This window comes from Gymnodraco acuticeps, unplaced genomic scaffold (genome assembly GCF_902827175.1).
Source record: "Gymnodraco acuticeps unplaced genomic scaffold, fGymAcu1.1, whole genome shotgun sequence".
Lineage (NCBI taxonomy): Eukaryota > Metazoa > Chordata > Actinopteri > Perciformes > Bathydraconidae > Gymnodraco > Gymnodraco acuticeps.
Window position 1 is genome coordinate 728,813 of NW_022990271.1, and position 14,258 is coordinate 743,070.

General features: G+C 38.1%; 1 protein-coding gene across 1 annotated transcript; it reads left to right on the top strand.

Annotated features, from left to right (window-relative positions):
* The first annotated feature begins 8,434 nt into the window (after window positions 1-8,434).
* Window positions 8,435-13,160, top strand: htatip2 (HIV-1 Tat interactive protein 2). Its single transcript, XM_034220960.1, has 7 exons — window positions 8,435-8,819; window positions 9,848-10,037; window positions 10,131-10,238; window positions 10,610-10,747; window positions 10,888-10,949; window positions 11,904-12,143; window positions 12,596-13,160. The coding sequence occupies exons 1-6, from the start codon at window positions 8,695-8,697 to the stop codon at window positions 12,118-12,120; spliced, it is 840 nt and encodes a 279-aa protein (XP_034076851.1). The 5' UTR covers window positions 8,435-8,694; the 3' UTR covers window positions 12,121-12,143; window positions 12,596-13,160.
* Window positions 13,161-14,258: the final 1,098 nt, after the last annotated feature.

A 14,258-nucleotide genomic window follows, 5' to 3' on the forward strand; every position in this document is an offset into this window, starting at 1 on the left:
CGGAACATGAAACTTGTTCACGGATATTTTGGATTTGATATCATTGTTTTCAAGTTTAAGAAATCTTGCTCAACATGATGTAACTTCCCAAAATGGCAACTCTGAGTCCTTACATTTCCCAAAATAAGAGTATGGAAGTCATTGGAAAAGTCTTTATGCTCTCAAACGGGGAACCTGACTACCTGACTCACATGGGATCTCACAGGTAACCCAATACAAGTCCTCCTCTCCATCAACACATCACTTTCCAATCCTGCAGGTTGAGGTTGGCAACAGCTGGCTAAAGCAGAATATGCTAATACCAGATCTTGGGAGGAGTACTTTAGGCTTATGAGGGATTAGCGCTTGTTGGCCAGCCCTGACTCCCCGCTGAGCGAGCACGCTAATACAGGTGTTAGTAAACTGGCATTAGACTCCAGCTAATTAGCTTCCATTCACACAGTGATTGTCCTGCCGGCTCTGCCATTTGTAGTGCTGTTTGCTCATCGGCAGGGAGGTCTCTGTGCTGTGGTGGGTCCGTTATGATCCGTTATGATCTCCCTTCTTGCTTCTTTCACTCTCCCTGTAGGCCACTGGACATCAGGGCCCGTCTAAGAGACTAACTAAGCTGGTTTATAAGAAGCCAGAAGCTCAGACATTGGAACTGAGGAGAGCCAGCAGCATCACACTGAGACTGGCTGTCATAAAGTTTAAAAATATGAGTGTGACTTTGTTTTGGCCTTCGATCCACTCTAAGCCAACATTTACCACAATCCATAACAGTCTATACCTGATAATCATGTGATACAACTTTAAGAGGCCAACTTTGACTTGGAATTCAAGCCAAATGTAATTATTCCACTCATAACCCAGCAAAACGGTTTATGTACAATTACAGCATATAAAAAAGATCCAAGTTCAACAGAAAGATATTTTACCATTTGCTCAGTTTTCTTTTCCAAATGTGTTCGGCTAGAAGGATGTTTGTTAAAAACCTGTTTGTCTTATTGCACAAGCCTTTCGGCTAGTTTTGACATTTGTATTCTTCTGTTTCTTTATTTACCAAAGGTACAACATTCACAAATCACAGGTGAGTACAATGTTATCATTACTGATCAGCATGGATGACTGAACAAGATCTAAGGTGTAATGAAGAATATTAATGTTTAATATACTAATCTGTTATAGTTGGAATATAAAACCATGATTTGAATATTCGTCTTGATCAGACCAAGAAGTAATTAGCTTGGACTAGCGGTTAGCAGTTCATATATCATTTTGTCATTTGATAACAAAAACAGGAAGACATGCCGATGAAAATAACACCAAACGTTTCGTGGTATAGTTTTACCCTGGTCAAACAAAACATAGTAAAGCATTTGATAATAATATATTGGACAATATTTGGCAAATGTAGGCTATGCGATGTAAGTATTACAGCTTTCAAATCTTAATATCTGACAACACGTTACATGAATTACACACTTTAATATCTTACGATAAGCTTGGAATTAATAACCCTGATGACAGAATCTACAGATACTCTCACATCCCTATCTCCCTCTATTTATATTTCAGTCAGTCGTGTCTCCAAAATATCAATATTTGGGGATTCAAACGGTGCAGGGTTCAAAAACATATGAGCTCAGAAACTATTCTCAAACCATAAACATACATAGAATCATCACAGCAGTTATTATGAGATTGTATCCATATTGTATTTCATAGAAACAAAGACTTTGATATCTTCAAGAAAGTAAAACTACTGCAGGTTTCCATTCTATGAGTTTTATGCTGTTGCCATGTATTACGATAATTGCTCTATGTTTGCATTAGTGATGGACAAAATGAATATACGTAGGTGCCGGTGGTGGCCAGGAATTGAAAGATGGGTATTACGTGGACAACACTTTTGCTTGATGTGGGAAAGAGACTAAAGGTTAGTTGGTTGACATTCCCGAAGCCATTCCGCCGTGGATGTCGGCAGTTCAAAGGAGTCATTAAGCTTCACCCGTCCCGCCACAAAGGGGAGATTTAAGACAGCAAATAGATCTGATAGTGAAAACTCAAAGCCAAACACAAATATCCACTAAGAGGCTTTGGTGTAGTATTCTATTATTACTCCATTCAAGACCATACAGAACTAACTGTTTCAAGTTTAACTTTCTCCTGGGAAACTCATCATAACTGATAATCTGTCCTTTTTGTGCAACCTATTGAGATAAATGATATGCAAAAACGAAATACTAGTGACAAATGATCATCAATATTGACATGTCATTAGTCGTTGGTGGTCTTTAACTCTGCAGTTAAATCATATTTGGGTGAAATCAAAAAACAAACAATGAAATAATATTGGTCTAGTAAACCCTGACTAATGTTAGCATGACTTCCATCAACAAGAGAAAAGGAATCTCCTCTCAATTAGTTGACTGACATTAACAAAGACGTGCTGATGAAAAGGACTCATGAGGCCAATACACATCCATTACAGACAAGGGATTGCATCTCAGTAGAAGAGCAAAGTCTGAGGGGAAAAACACTTTCAGTCGCTAAGACAAAAGGCACATTTGCAGGAAAAAGCGTTATTTACAACAGAACAGACAGAAAACAAAGCATGAACTGCTAAAAAAACCTGATGGTTGGATGGTCTGCAAATTGTCCGAGAGTTCTCAGAGAATGTCTTGTCTACGCAGAATTACCTTCAATCTGCTATTTGTGGTTCTTTTGTTTAACATATTTTATGTAAATGGTTTGGAAGCTCATTTTTCTATGCCTTTTTTTTAAGGTTTTACTCGCCATTTTGTGATCTTGAAAGTATTTGGACTATCTTAAGTTTAGGGGTTTTCTCTATTTTTCTTTCATACAACTTTAGAGGCAAGTTAACAAGAAATAGAAAGGTGCACTAAGGTGAGAGGGCATCTTAGGTTTCTTATTCAGGTAACTTCCACTCTGATGTGAGTCGGACTAACAGATGTGTCATGTTTCAATAAGCTACTAGTTGCAACTCTTTCTCTGCTTCCTTCATCCTGCCCTTCCTGTTTTCCAGCTCTGTCACAAACAACCACAAGCACCCATGCCACTAAGCTGACAGACAGACAGTTTCGTCAGTGATTTTCATTGAGTGGTATGGCCTACAAACTTGTCTGTTTAAATGACATTCAATTAAATGATGTTGGTTAATATCAGCCTTGTACAAAGTTAAACTACTCATAGTACACCTTATCTAAATGCAGCTTAAATACTGTTGCGGGCCAGATATAAAAAGACACAAGCACTGACAGGGATGTCCACATGGCTCTGTTTAAACTACAAAGGGCATCTGCCTACAGTATAGTGTTCACACATTAGTTGGCAAGGACACACACATCTCTGCGGGAGCTGAAAGTATCCTTAGGCTTTGTACTGTTTAGCTGGTTTGATAAAAAATAAAAAACAGATTTTTTTCCCCCTCAGAATGACAATGGCTTCTGTCCTGGCACTGTTCAAACATGTTGTGACACAGGCAAGGCAACGTTGTTCTTTTTCTCCTTCCCTCATTTTCTGTCAGGTGATGTATAGAAGCTTGAATTCTTACTTTAAAAAAAGGTGAATCTGTATCTCATTAACAACAAAATCACAATTAACCTAATGCTTTGATTTGATTGGTCACTGGAATTCCCCACAAGTAAATTGTTCATGTCACCTCACAAACTTCTGTCAAGTCCATGGCTTCCTATTCATAGCATTTATTGTTACTGTATACTAATGATTGATAACATTAAAGATAGAAATAGGCAGTTAGGGAGATAGACTGACAGACGTAGCAGTTAGCAGCAGGTTGGCCAGATGTGCAAGTGTTTTCTTATCTCTACCTGCTGGGAGCTGTTGGGGCCCCCAGACTCTTTTTAGGAGCCTCTATTGAAAAACAGTGATAATCTGTTTGCTCCTTTAATGAGCCCATTGTTCCTCAGAGGAGGGAAAGAAGGTCTCATTGCTGCTTAGCTGCGGCTCTTTGAGCAGGAAAGCTCCTCTGAGCGCCACTGATACTGCGCCTCGAAACATATTGTGAAGGTCTGAGCCTCCAGTCTGAGCCCGCAACAAAGCCCGCCCGGAGGAAGATTCTGAGCCTCTGTCCCACTGTGGACTCTCTTTATTGTACCGCTTTTTCCCCACTGATCAGGGGATCTGGCAGCTGGTATGGCCTTTTTAACCCATCACACTTTTCATTTCCTTTTACGTTTTCCCCTGAGGTTCCTTAAAATTGAGACAAAAAATACTTTCAAACTATTATATAGACATTTTTATTCATTGGGATAAACCCCTTGAGATGCACCATCTCGTTTTCAAGGGGGTCCCGACAATAGCAACAATTTACAGACATACATAAACAAAAAGACAAAATGCAAAACATGACACACAAGACAAACCACATACGTGTTAAGTAAAATTCAAGCAATGCACACAATCATTACAATTTGAGAGACAGTCGAGAAATCAGTTTCATTAATAACAAGTACAGACCAGTTGAAAGTGAGATGATAATGCATGTTTAAACATACCCAATGATGCAAGAGATCTAATAGCAGCAGGTAAAGTATTCCAGTCAGTTGGGGCTTTGAAAATGAACGCTCTTCTGCCAATCAATTTTTTTGCAGAGGGGAAAGAGAAATAAATCTGAACAGAATGTCTAAGTTCATGATTTGGTGAGTAGGGTACAAAATACTGCTTTAAATAAGGGGGATAGTTAAGATAAATGCATTTAAATATCAACTGAAGCCAATGCGTGTGTCTTCTTACATTTAAAGAAGGCCATTTAAGTTGGTTATACATTGTGCAGTGATGTGTACGAAAAGGACAACCAAGAACAAATCTGCATACATATTACTAATATTATACATTTATAGTATGTATTTTTAAATTGTTAAAAAATCTGCTTAATGTAATCTGAAAGGTCATGGTAAGTATTTAAAATCGCAACAAAACCCTTTCAGTTGATCTAGTTGTTTCTATTGAATGTTTTTTTACAAGGACTCTTTCTTTCAACAGAAAACATTTTAAACTGATCATGAAAAAGGGTTCTTATTTATCGTTATCTACAGCAATGAGTATCTTTTTAAAGGGGGGGACAAATGCATTTTTCAGTGACTGATACAAGAAAAGAAAAATCAGTGTAATTTTATACAGAAAATTCACATTTTAAGAGAAACAATGAGTTTTGTGTAACCTATATCTGGGCAATTCCGTCACTTAAGCGAAGCTCAATTAAGCTCATACTTTAAAGCACACCTTGTTAAAAAACTGTAAATCTAAAAACAAACGTGGATCGTCTCTAACATACTTCAAACTTTAAGATGAAATCATATTAGTGACCAAATACTGTATTAATGCCCCTGAGCAAAATAAATAAAATAAAAAATACAGATAAAACTGACCTGTAACAAGTTGGCTAAAGGCACACTGAAATATTCATAGATCTGTTATCAATTGGACGATAAAACACATTGGAGATTAATTACCATTGATATGTATGACAATAAATGGATATCTCCGCAGAAGGTCACAGAAAGCTAAAGGCATCATCTTGACTATTGTTCACACCAGCTGCATCAGTAGACACATAATGGCAACAGTCGTCTCTAATAATGGATACTCCTCTCATAACACACACACATACATCATATGTACCATGAAACCCTGCATCTTGATCAGACAGTGCCTCTCTAATTGAGCTAATCCCCACTTCAGGATCAGCGCTGTCCCCTGAGGTCTGACCCTCCACCCCGCCTGTCTCCTGCTCTCACTGTCTCAGCTTAAAGCTCCCGTCCCCTCTGTGGCTCATGTGGACTGCAAAGCTGTTTATTGGGAGACAATGGGCAGCAGATTGTGCTGTCAGGCTCCATTAATATCCATCATTAGCATCACACTCCAGAGTCTGTGGAATCGGGAACCTAAGCCTTAAGCCGTGTGTGTGTACTGTGTGTGTGTGTGTGTGTGTGTGTGTGTGTGTGTGTGTGTGTGTGTGTGTGTGTGTGTGTGTGTGTGTGTGTGTGTGTGTGTGTGTGTGTGTGTGTGTGTGTGTGTTATGTATATGTAGGCATGCATGTATATAATTAGGAAATACAATTAAACTCCCATTTGTGTCAGTACATCTTTACAGATTTCTGCATGTGTTTCAAGGAAATACAAATGTAATTAATCATATAAACATATTATGCCGCACAATGTATCTTGATTAAAAAAATGTGTTGAATGCCTTAGGGCTCAATTAAATGCCATCAATTAAGAACAAACTTACATCTAAGACGGCGGCAGTTTGTGTAAAGATGTTATAAAATCCAAGTTTGTGGCCAGTCGAAGTATTTGGGGACGCAACACGGTTCAGACATTTGCTTTCATATTTCTCGGCTAAGTTTACGTTAAAGTTGCTATACCATTGGCATTTTGAAGTAAAACCCATGTGAAAAGTGAGGTTCAAAATCAATAAAAAAATACTATTGAAAGCAACAGTATTTAAGGACTTTTTGGCAGTTTAGTTTGTTTCAAATTACAACATAGATACATATACCATGAATGTGTCATTCCATACATGCTATATGTATAGCATTGAACTGTGCGCTTACGAGATTTGAGTTCAAATATGAAGTGCGTTACAAATGGAACCCATTATTATTACTATCATTTCAGATTCAACATTGTTTTTGAACCTAATATCCTCACACATTCTTTTTTTAACCTTTTTGTGACTAAAACATGATGATCCGGTTCACAGTTGAGATTAAACTATATATCCCAACCCCGTGAGTTTTCTTTGCTCTAGTTTTTTATATATAGCGGTGTGTAATGTGTGAGCTATTCCACATCCACTGTTCTAAAAGCTAATCCTGTCTGAATAGGCCTTCAGGTGAAGTGTGGCAGAACAGCAGTGACTGCGACATCAAACATATTATCCAATGCGGAAGAAATACGGGAGGGATTGTGATTGAGTGAGGTAAGAATGTAGAAACGCCAATGAAAACCAACTCTTCAGGATCCATATGTCCTTTAGTGCAGGCTAATCAATGGTCAACCGCAATTGACCACTGACCACCATTGGTATTTCCAGCTCCGGCAGCGGAGCTCTGAAAGGAAATTGAACCATGTTTCTGCCACGCACCCACTGAGGCATAAGCCTTCTTACTCCAACTTCCTGTCTGATCAATGCGAGAGACAATGACTCAACAGGTGTGACAGACAGGAGCCCAGCGGCAGTTTTCCTCCCCGCCGGTAGGCCCAATTAGCACCCGCGGCTAAGGAACAAAGAGGCGACATTTCATTTCAGCAGAGTGCCAGTTTAAGACCTCTTCTCTCAACCTCAGCCTCTTTTCTTTCTGTCTCTTACTGCTGACATCTTTAAAGGATCATCCCTGGCTCCATCATATTCTATTAGATTGGGTCGATGCCTTGTATTCCAAGTGGCAGGGGTGTTAAAAACATGGGGTGTTGATGAATTCATTGCATGTGACTGGACTTGCTTTCTTTGTAAAGTGGTTTTGGCTAATGAAACCCCCTGAAGGTCTGACAAAAGGCAAATACGTTTGTCAAGGTTCGGTTCTCTTTTGGGTCCAGTCTCGATTTTGTTCTGAACAAATTACACTCAGGTGCTGCCATCCTGGATGACTTTTCTACATATTCAGATACAAAACGATAGTTTTTTGACCTGGTTATTGTTAAAATCAATCATTGGTCTATCAGGGTCAGGTCTCATGGAGTTATTACAAATGACAACAACCTAAATAGATGAGGACAAACGTTTGACAGCTGGTGTATGGGTTTTATGTTAGCAATAAGAATCTCTTGTCTTACAACTTTAGTTAAATGGTTCCCTTCAAATAGAAGATCCAAGCTTTCTGCAGTGATTAAATGTTACAGATCATAGTGCAGAATGCAAGATCCAATGAGAGTTCTGTAACAGAGTATTTCTATACCGTGGCAATTATTTGAATGAAGTCTCTGAATACACTTTCCTCTACTTGGCAACATGTATTTTAATTAAAAGTGCAACACGCTAAACTGTCTGAACTGTGAATACTTTTTATTGGGGTAAGTTGAATAAGAGTTGTGGAGATGGGGAATAATTAGTTGGGCTTTATTTTTATATCTTTCCACAATAAACAAAAATATTTTCCTCAGGAAAATAATAGCATGAAGCTATCTGTTTCTTATTCCTAATAGTTATAGTTAAATAAATTATAAAAGACAAATTAATTATGTTTACGCACATACAAAATTGTCATTCATTTATTTTTGGGAGATATTGATGTTTAGTATAACACCTCTAATGCATTAGATATAAATTAAGTTCACTAAGGGTTAACACATAGTAAGCAATTCACTAAAACAGGTGAACACGTATTTTCTAGTAAGAAACTGTGAAAGTAGTGATTATTTTATATTTCAAGCGCGCATGCGCTGTTCCTTCCTGTGTATGGTGGTACATGAGGATGACCATCGAGGCTTGTTGAATGAATTACAAGCTTGTGTCCCTTTCCGTTGGATTCACTATCGTATCCTAAATCCTACCAAATAAATGAAACATTCAAATAACAGCATTGGTGTACATCGAGCTGTCAATCGTTGAGTTTGGCGATCTTTACTGTTTCCCCCCCTCAACCTATCAACGAAGCAGAGGGAGCACCGTCTGTGAACATGAAGCAACCAGGAAGTGTCCCAGCAATTTAGCCATTGCTCCTGGAAATGTCTGTTATGAAACTGCTGGACTCCATCCTAGGAAACGCGACCGGGATCTTCACTGTCGTAATTGTTCTCATTGCAGTGCTTTTCAATTATTTCGACGACCCTGATCCGGTTAAATACAACAGGTAAAGAACAGCGGAAAGCTCTGTTAGTTTCTCGGTCAGCTCGGCACATGAGTGTTACTGTAGCTGCTAACACAAGATACATTTAACGTAATTTAAGGTAAATTCGTATAGCCTATAAATACTGTTTGAATTCAGCTAATTTCTGATACCAGACCTGTGAACCACAAGTGAATTTGTTTTTATTTAACATAAGAACGTCACTCCCTGTGTAAACACGAGTATCGACACAACGTCAAGCCAAATCCCGTTCACCAATCCGTCAATTCAAGTTTATTTTTCTGGTTGTACAAACATGCCTGCATTGTAAAACAGAAATAGAACTGGATTATGAAGTATATGCATCTTCTCATGAATTCGGCATACATTGCACTATACACCCGTGTGTAATATATTACTGTTGTCTACCAAGGTAGACGTGAGTCCAACGCATTTTCTTGGTCCCAAACATAGACACAGGGGCGCACCTTGCGAACAGGCAAGGCAGGCAACTGCTTGGGGCCCCGGAACAGAAGGGGGCCCCCAATGAAGGTAGATTAAGAAGGTCCACAGCAACGACAACATGAAACACCCTTTAATTTACTGCAACGACATGTCAGGAAATCCCCTCAAGGCGGCTCCATACATAGCCTGCCGTAAAATGCTGCTTCTTATCTTAAGGTTTGTTACCTTGCTCCGCTCCGGGGGGTGTTGTCGGTGATGAAAAGCTTGTTCAAGGGGTTCCCAGTGAATGTTTACCTAGGGCCCCCACCGACTCTAGGATAGACATGATATGATATGAAAGTCCCAACATCTAACTAGCTTCTGTTTCAACAGGATGGCTTTTATTAACATGATTTACAATGGCAGTCGAATTACCTAACTGCATTATTATTGTCGTGAATAATAGTGAAAAATTCCCTTTAGCCAAGATAGTAAACAATGTTTACACAGCATTGTTAGCATTTGCACACATTGCCTACTACGTTTAATTTTTAGCATAACCTGCACCCATTTATGCTGCTAAGAGAAATATCTGCTTTTGCACACAGCATGGCTGAGGACACCAAGACTCTGGAAGAAAATTTCAGGCAGCAAAATAAAAGCTGTTTCATCCTCGGTGCCTCGGGGGAAACGGGCAGGATGTTGCTTCAAGATCTGCTTGGGCGCAACATCTTCTCCAAGATCACCCTGATCGGAAGGAGAACGCTCACCTTTGAAGACAAAGCAATTGAAAACCTGGTTAGTGGCTTGATTCATGTTATGTGACTCCAAATTGTCTGAGGTTCATCAAGTTGAGATTGACATGTGTTTTACTCTGTTCTTTGCCTCCAGGTCCAAGAAGTGGTGGACTTTGAGAAGCTTGAGGATTATGCTGCGTCATTCCAGGGCCATGATGTCGGCTACTGCTGCCTGGGAACCACCAAAGCAAAAGCAGGAACTGTAAGTAACATTGTATCAGACAGACACAAGAACAAGACTAGTGAATCAATTAACTGTTATAACTGTATAACAAAATAACAACAAAATACAGTTTATTTGAGGATTTTAAGGTGTTGTTGCTCAGTAGAGATGACTCATTGCCATGTGCAACCATTTCCAGTAGTTAAGACTGAAACAGTGCCTAGGCCAATATATCTGCCAACATTAGCTTATCAATTAATATAAAGTCAATTTATTAGATATTTTGCTGATTTTAATTAAAAAAAGATGTATTTGTAATTGTTAGCTACAGGTAGGATGTGTCAGCACCTGTCAATGTTGTCAAAATACTGTATTTTATTTTATTCACTTAATTCTCTCTTTTATTTCAGGAAGGATTCATCCGAGTTGACCACGACTATGTTCTAAAATCAGCAGAGCTCGCCAAGGCAGGAGGCTGCGCTGAGTTCCACCTGGAGTCCTCCAGAGGAGCGGATAAAAACAGCAACTTCCTCTACCTCAAAGTCAAGGTACTTTATTTCCTTTCTATTCTGCGAGCCACATACTGAAGTGTTTTTCTTTTTCTCTACTAAGGCTTTCCTGTGTGTTTCAATAAATAATGAAATTGAATAATCACGAAAAGATTAACATGAAATTGATTCTCTTCCAGGGACAAGTGGAGGCAGAAATCGAGGCGCTAGGTTTTGACAGATTTGCCATTTACAGACCAGGGTGAGTAGTCTCATTACATTTTTTTAAAATCCTTTTATTCGACCAACTTCCATATTCACCACGAGACACATTTTCCACAAACAAACAAAAAGATACATACATGTATACATTTTACAAAACCCCATTTCCAAAAAAGCTGTTTTTAAACTCACCTGTTTCCAATGAACCTGTTCACCTGTGGAATGTTCCAAACAGGTGTTTTTTGAGCATTCTTCAACTTTCCCAGTCTTTTGTTGCCCCTGTCCCAGCTTTTTTGGAACATGTTGCAGGCATCAAATTCAAAATGAGTGTTTAGTGTATTCAATTGAATATATGTTGCAAAGGATTTGAAAAGCATTGTATTCTGTTTTTATGTGTTACACAATGTCCCAACTTCATTGTAATTGGAGTTTGTACATACATTACAACAGAAGTATAGTCAAACAGTTGAGGATCTCATCCTGAAAATATGCATCCTCTGCTGCAGCAAATGTTATTATGCATGTGAACATTATCTTAATCCGTTACAGACAATTGCACCCAAATGCATTGGAATGTGGGGATTGATTATGTGATCTGATGGCTACTGATAGTTTATCATTTTAAAGGACGTTGAGCACAAAAAAACCTAGGCTTTTGCTCTTAATTACCCATGTCTCCAAGTGTTCAAAGTTGGAACTGCTGGACCTGGTAACAGCAGCTTTCTGGACCTTTTTGTAGGCGTTTCAGAGATGACTTGCTGAAAGACGTGAAAATGGGGTTATGATAATCCAGCCGGGATGATATGAAAGCATGAATGATCATTTCAAGCTCCGCTTGATTGTACTGTGTCATTAATAATCAATGTTGTTAATGGCCCCAATGGAGAACAAATCTAAATGTCAAATCTGCTGAATGAAGTGGTCGTCACCAATAGCCTGATCCAAGCCAATAGAATCCCTAAATCATCAATACCTTTATTGTTTTCTCCAACAGGGTTTTGTTGGTAGACAGGCAGGAGAGTCGGCCCGCTGAGTGGCTGGCCAGGAAATTCTTCGGTGCCGTGTCCGCCGTCTGTTCTACGGCCATGTCCATCCCAATCCAAGCGGTCGCAAAAGCGATGGCGTCTAACACGTTGCTTCAACCAGAGCAGAAGACAGAGATCCTAGAGAACAAAGACATCGCCAGTCTGGGAAAGGGTGCAGGGCAATAAGAAAATGCAAAAAATACACTGAGGTGAGAAAAAGGTTAACCGTTTACACTGATAGCATTATGTTAAAGGGAATGATTTCTGGCATGGGACTGAACCATGTTGGAGCAAAATGGTGGTTTTTGTGGGAACATAATTAATCTTCTTTCACAAGGCAGTTTTAATTTATACGAGTATGAAGTATCATTAATAACTAATGAGTACTATTTAGTTTTCATAACAAAGCTCTTAACATTTCAGATTAGTTTAAATATCCTGACCAATTTTGCTGTAAATTCAGAACAAAAATGTTTCACTAGACTGATCTCTCTGATTTAGCTTTCATATCATGATCCAAATAAATGTTTTGGCACATCCATCTTATTTATTATTGGTCATTTTTAATCTGTTTAAAGTTAAGACTTTGTCAGTAAAATTGCATTGTGATTTTCAGTTTGAGCTGTGACTTCAAACTGTTGATTTTATTTTGTATTTACAGGTAATTCCAGCAGATAAACTGGGACGACTACAAACACTATTCCCATGACCATGATGTCAAAGGATTTTCACATACTGTTGATTTTTAAATGAATTTATCCATGAAGTTCATTATCAGAAAACCAAAATAAGTTTCCATGAATGTACACGATTCTTGGATAAGACGATCTGTTTAGTTAGCAAAAATATTATATTTTCATTTGTTTAGTGCTTTTTTGCTTTGCTTTTGATTGATATTTTTAATATCAGGGAATTGCCTTAAAGTAAAAGCTTAAATGTCTAATACAATTAAAATATTTGATGTCTAACATATTTTCATTAAATTATTACAGAAATGTGACTGTGTTTGATTTAGAAACATGTTTCCATAATAGCTGTGTCAATATGAATAATCTTCTATGAGTATAACTGCAGTACTACATCTGTGCAGTTTATATAGATGCACAACACAATATTTCAAACGTTTTATAACAGAAGTATGCTAAATGTAACATGCAAGAAATACATTAGAGATATGATTTTGTTTTTCTACAGTAAAGCTAGCAATTAAACAATGTTTGATAAAATGTGTTAATAATTCATTTTGCATACGTATTTATAAAGCAAGTTTGTAGTCATACCAAAGTGAAGTAATTTAAAGTCTTAAAAACAGCTAGTTTTAGTATATTTTCAATTTGTTGCTTTTTTTCTCAAGCACAAAAATCATCCATGATGCAGACACATGAAAACCAGCACTTGTGTTCATACAAATGGAATTGCTGTTTAGTGACAGACCATAATAACTTAAAAACAGAAAAAGTCTTTAGAATTTAACAGGACAACAAGTTGATTATTATATATTTTATTATTTTGTTAACCGTTTTGTATTTTAATAATTTAAATATGCATGTGTTTTGATGTATTCTTTTGGTTTATCTGAAGCACAACTTGTCCTCATGTATGAGAGATCAGTGAATTCAACGTATTTTCTCTTCTTGATCAAACAGCACCCTCTTGTGACTGAATGCGGTTTCACTCATTGGGCTCTAAGGATGGAGGACTTGTCAAATCTGTGGTTGAAGTCTAAAGTGATAACGTTTTTACCTTATGTACTAATAGCCTATTAGATTTTGTTCTTATCTTACACACAATAGGTTTTCTATCTTTACATTTCAGCTAAAACCATAAATATATCTAAGGCAATATTTTCATTGAGACAACCAATATTAAAAATTAACTTTTGACAGTCGTTGGGTCCATATTCTGTTCTGATCCTACATCATTTATAGGCCTGTGACAAACAAGCCAAAAAGGGCTTTAGTTTTCGAGATACCGTTCCCGGAGTTAGGACAAAACACAACTTACTTTTTCCTCATCTCTAAGGCCTCCCATACATGAAATGGATTGTTGTATACAAATATTTTACTGCAAAAGTGGTGAAATTGATATATAAAGTTATACACCCCAAACTAAAAATAAAGCCTGGCCGTCTGGGGGTTGAGGCATATAAACTGCAACACCTTGATTTTACTCTCAAGAGGACCATAAGGATACTCATCCACTTCCTGATAGGGCAGAACGTGATGGTACTCCCGGTCGCTCTCGCAGTACACGCGCAAAACCTCCGGCCATGTCATGCCGTCGATAAAATACAGAGTGGAGTTGACGCTGTCTTTGAGGTCGGC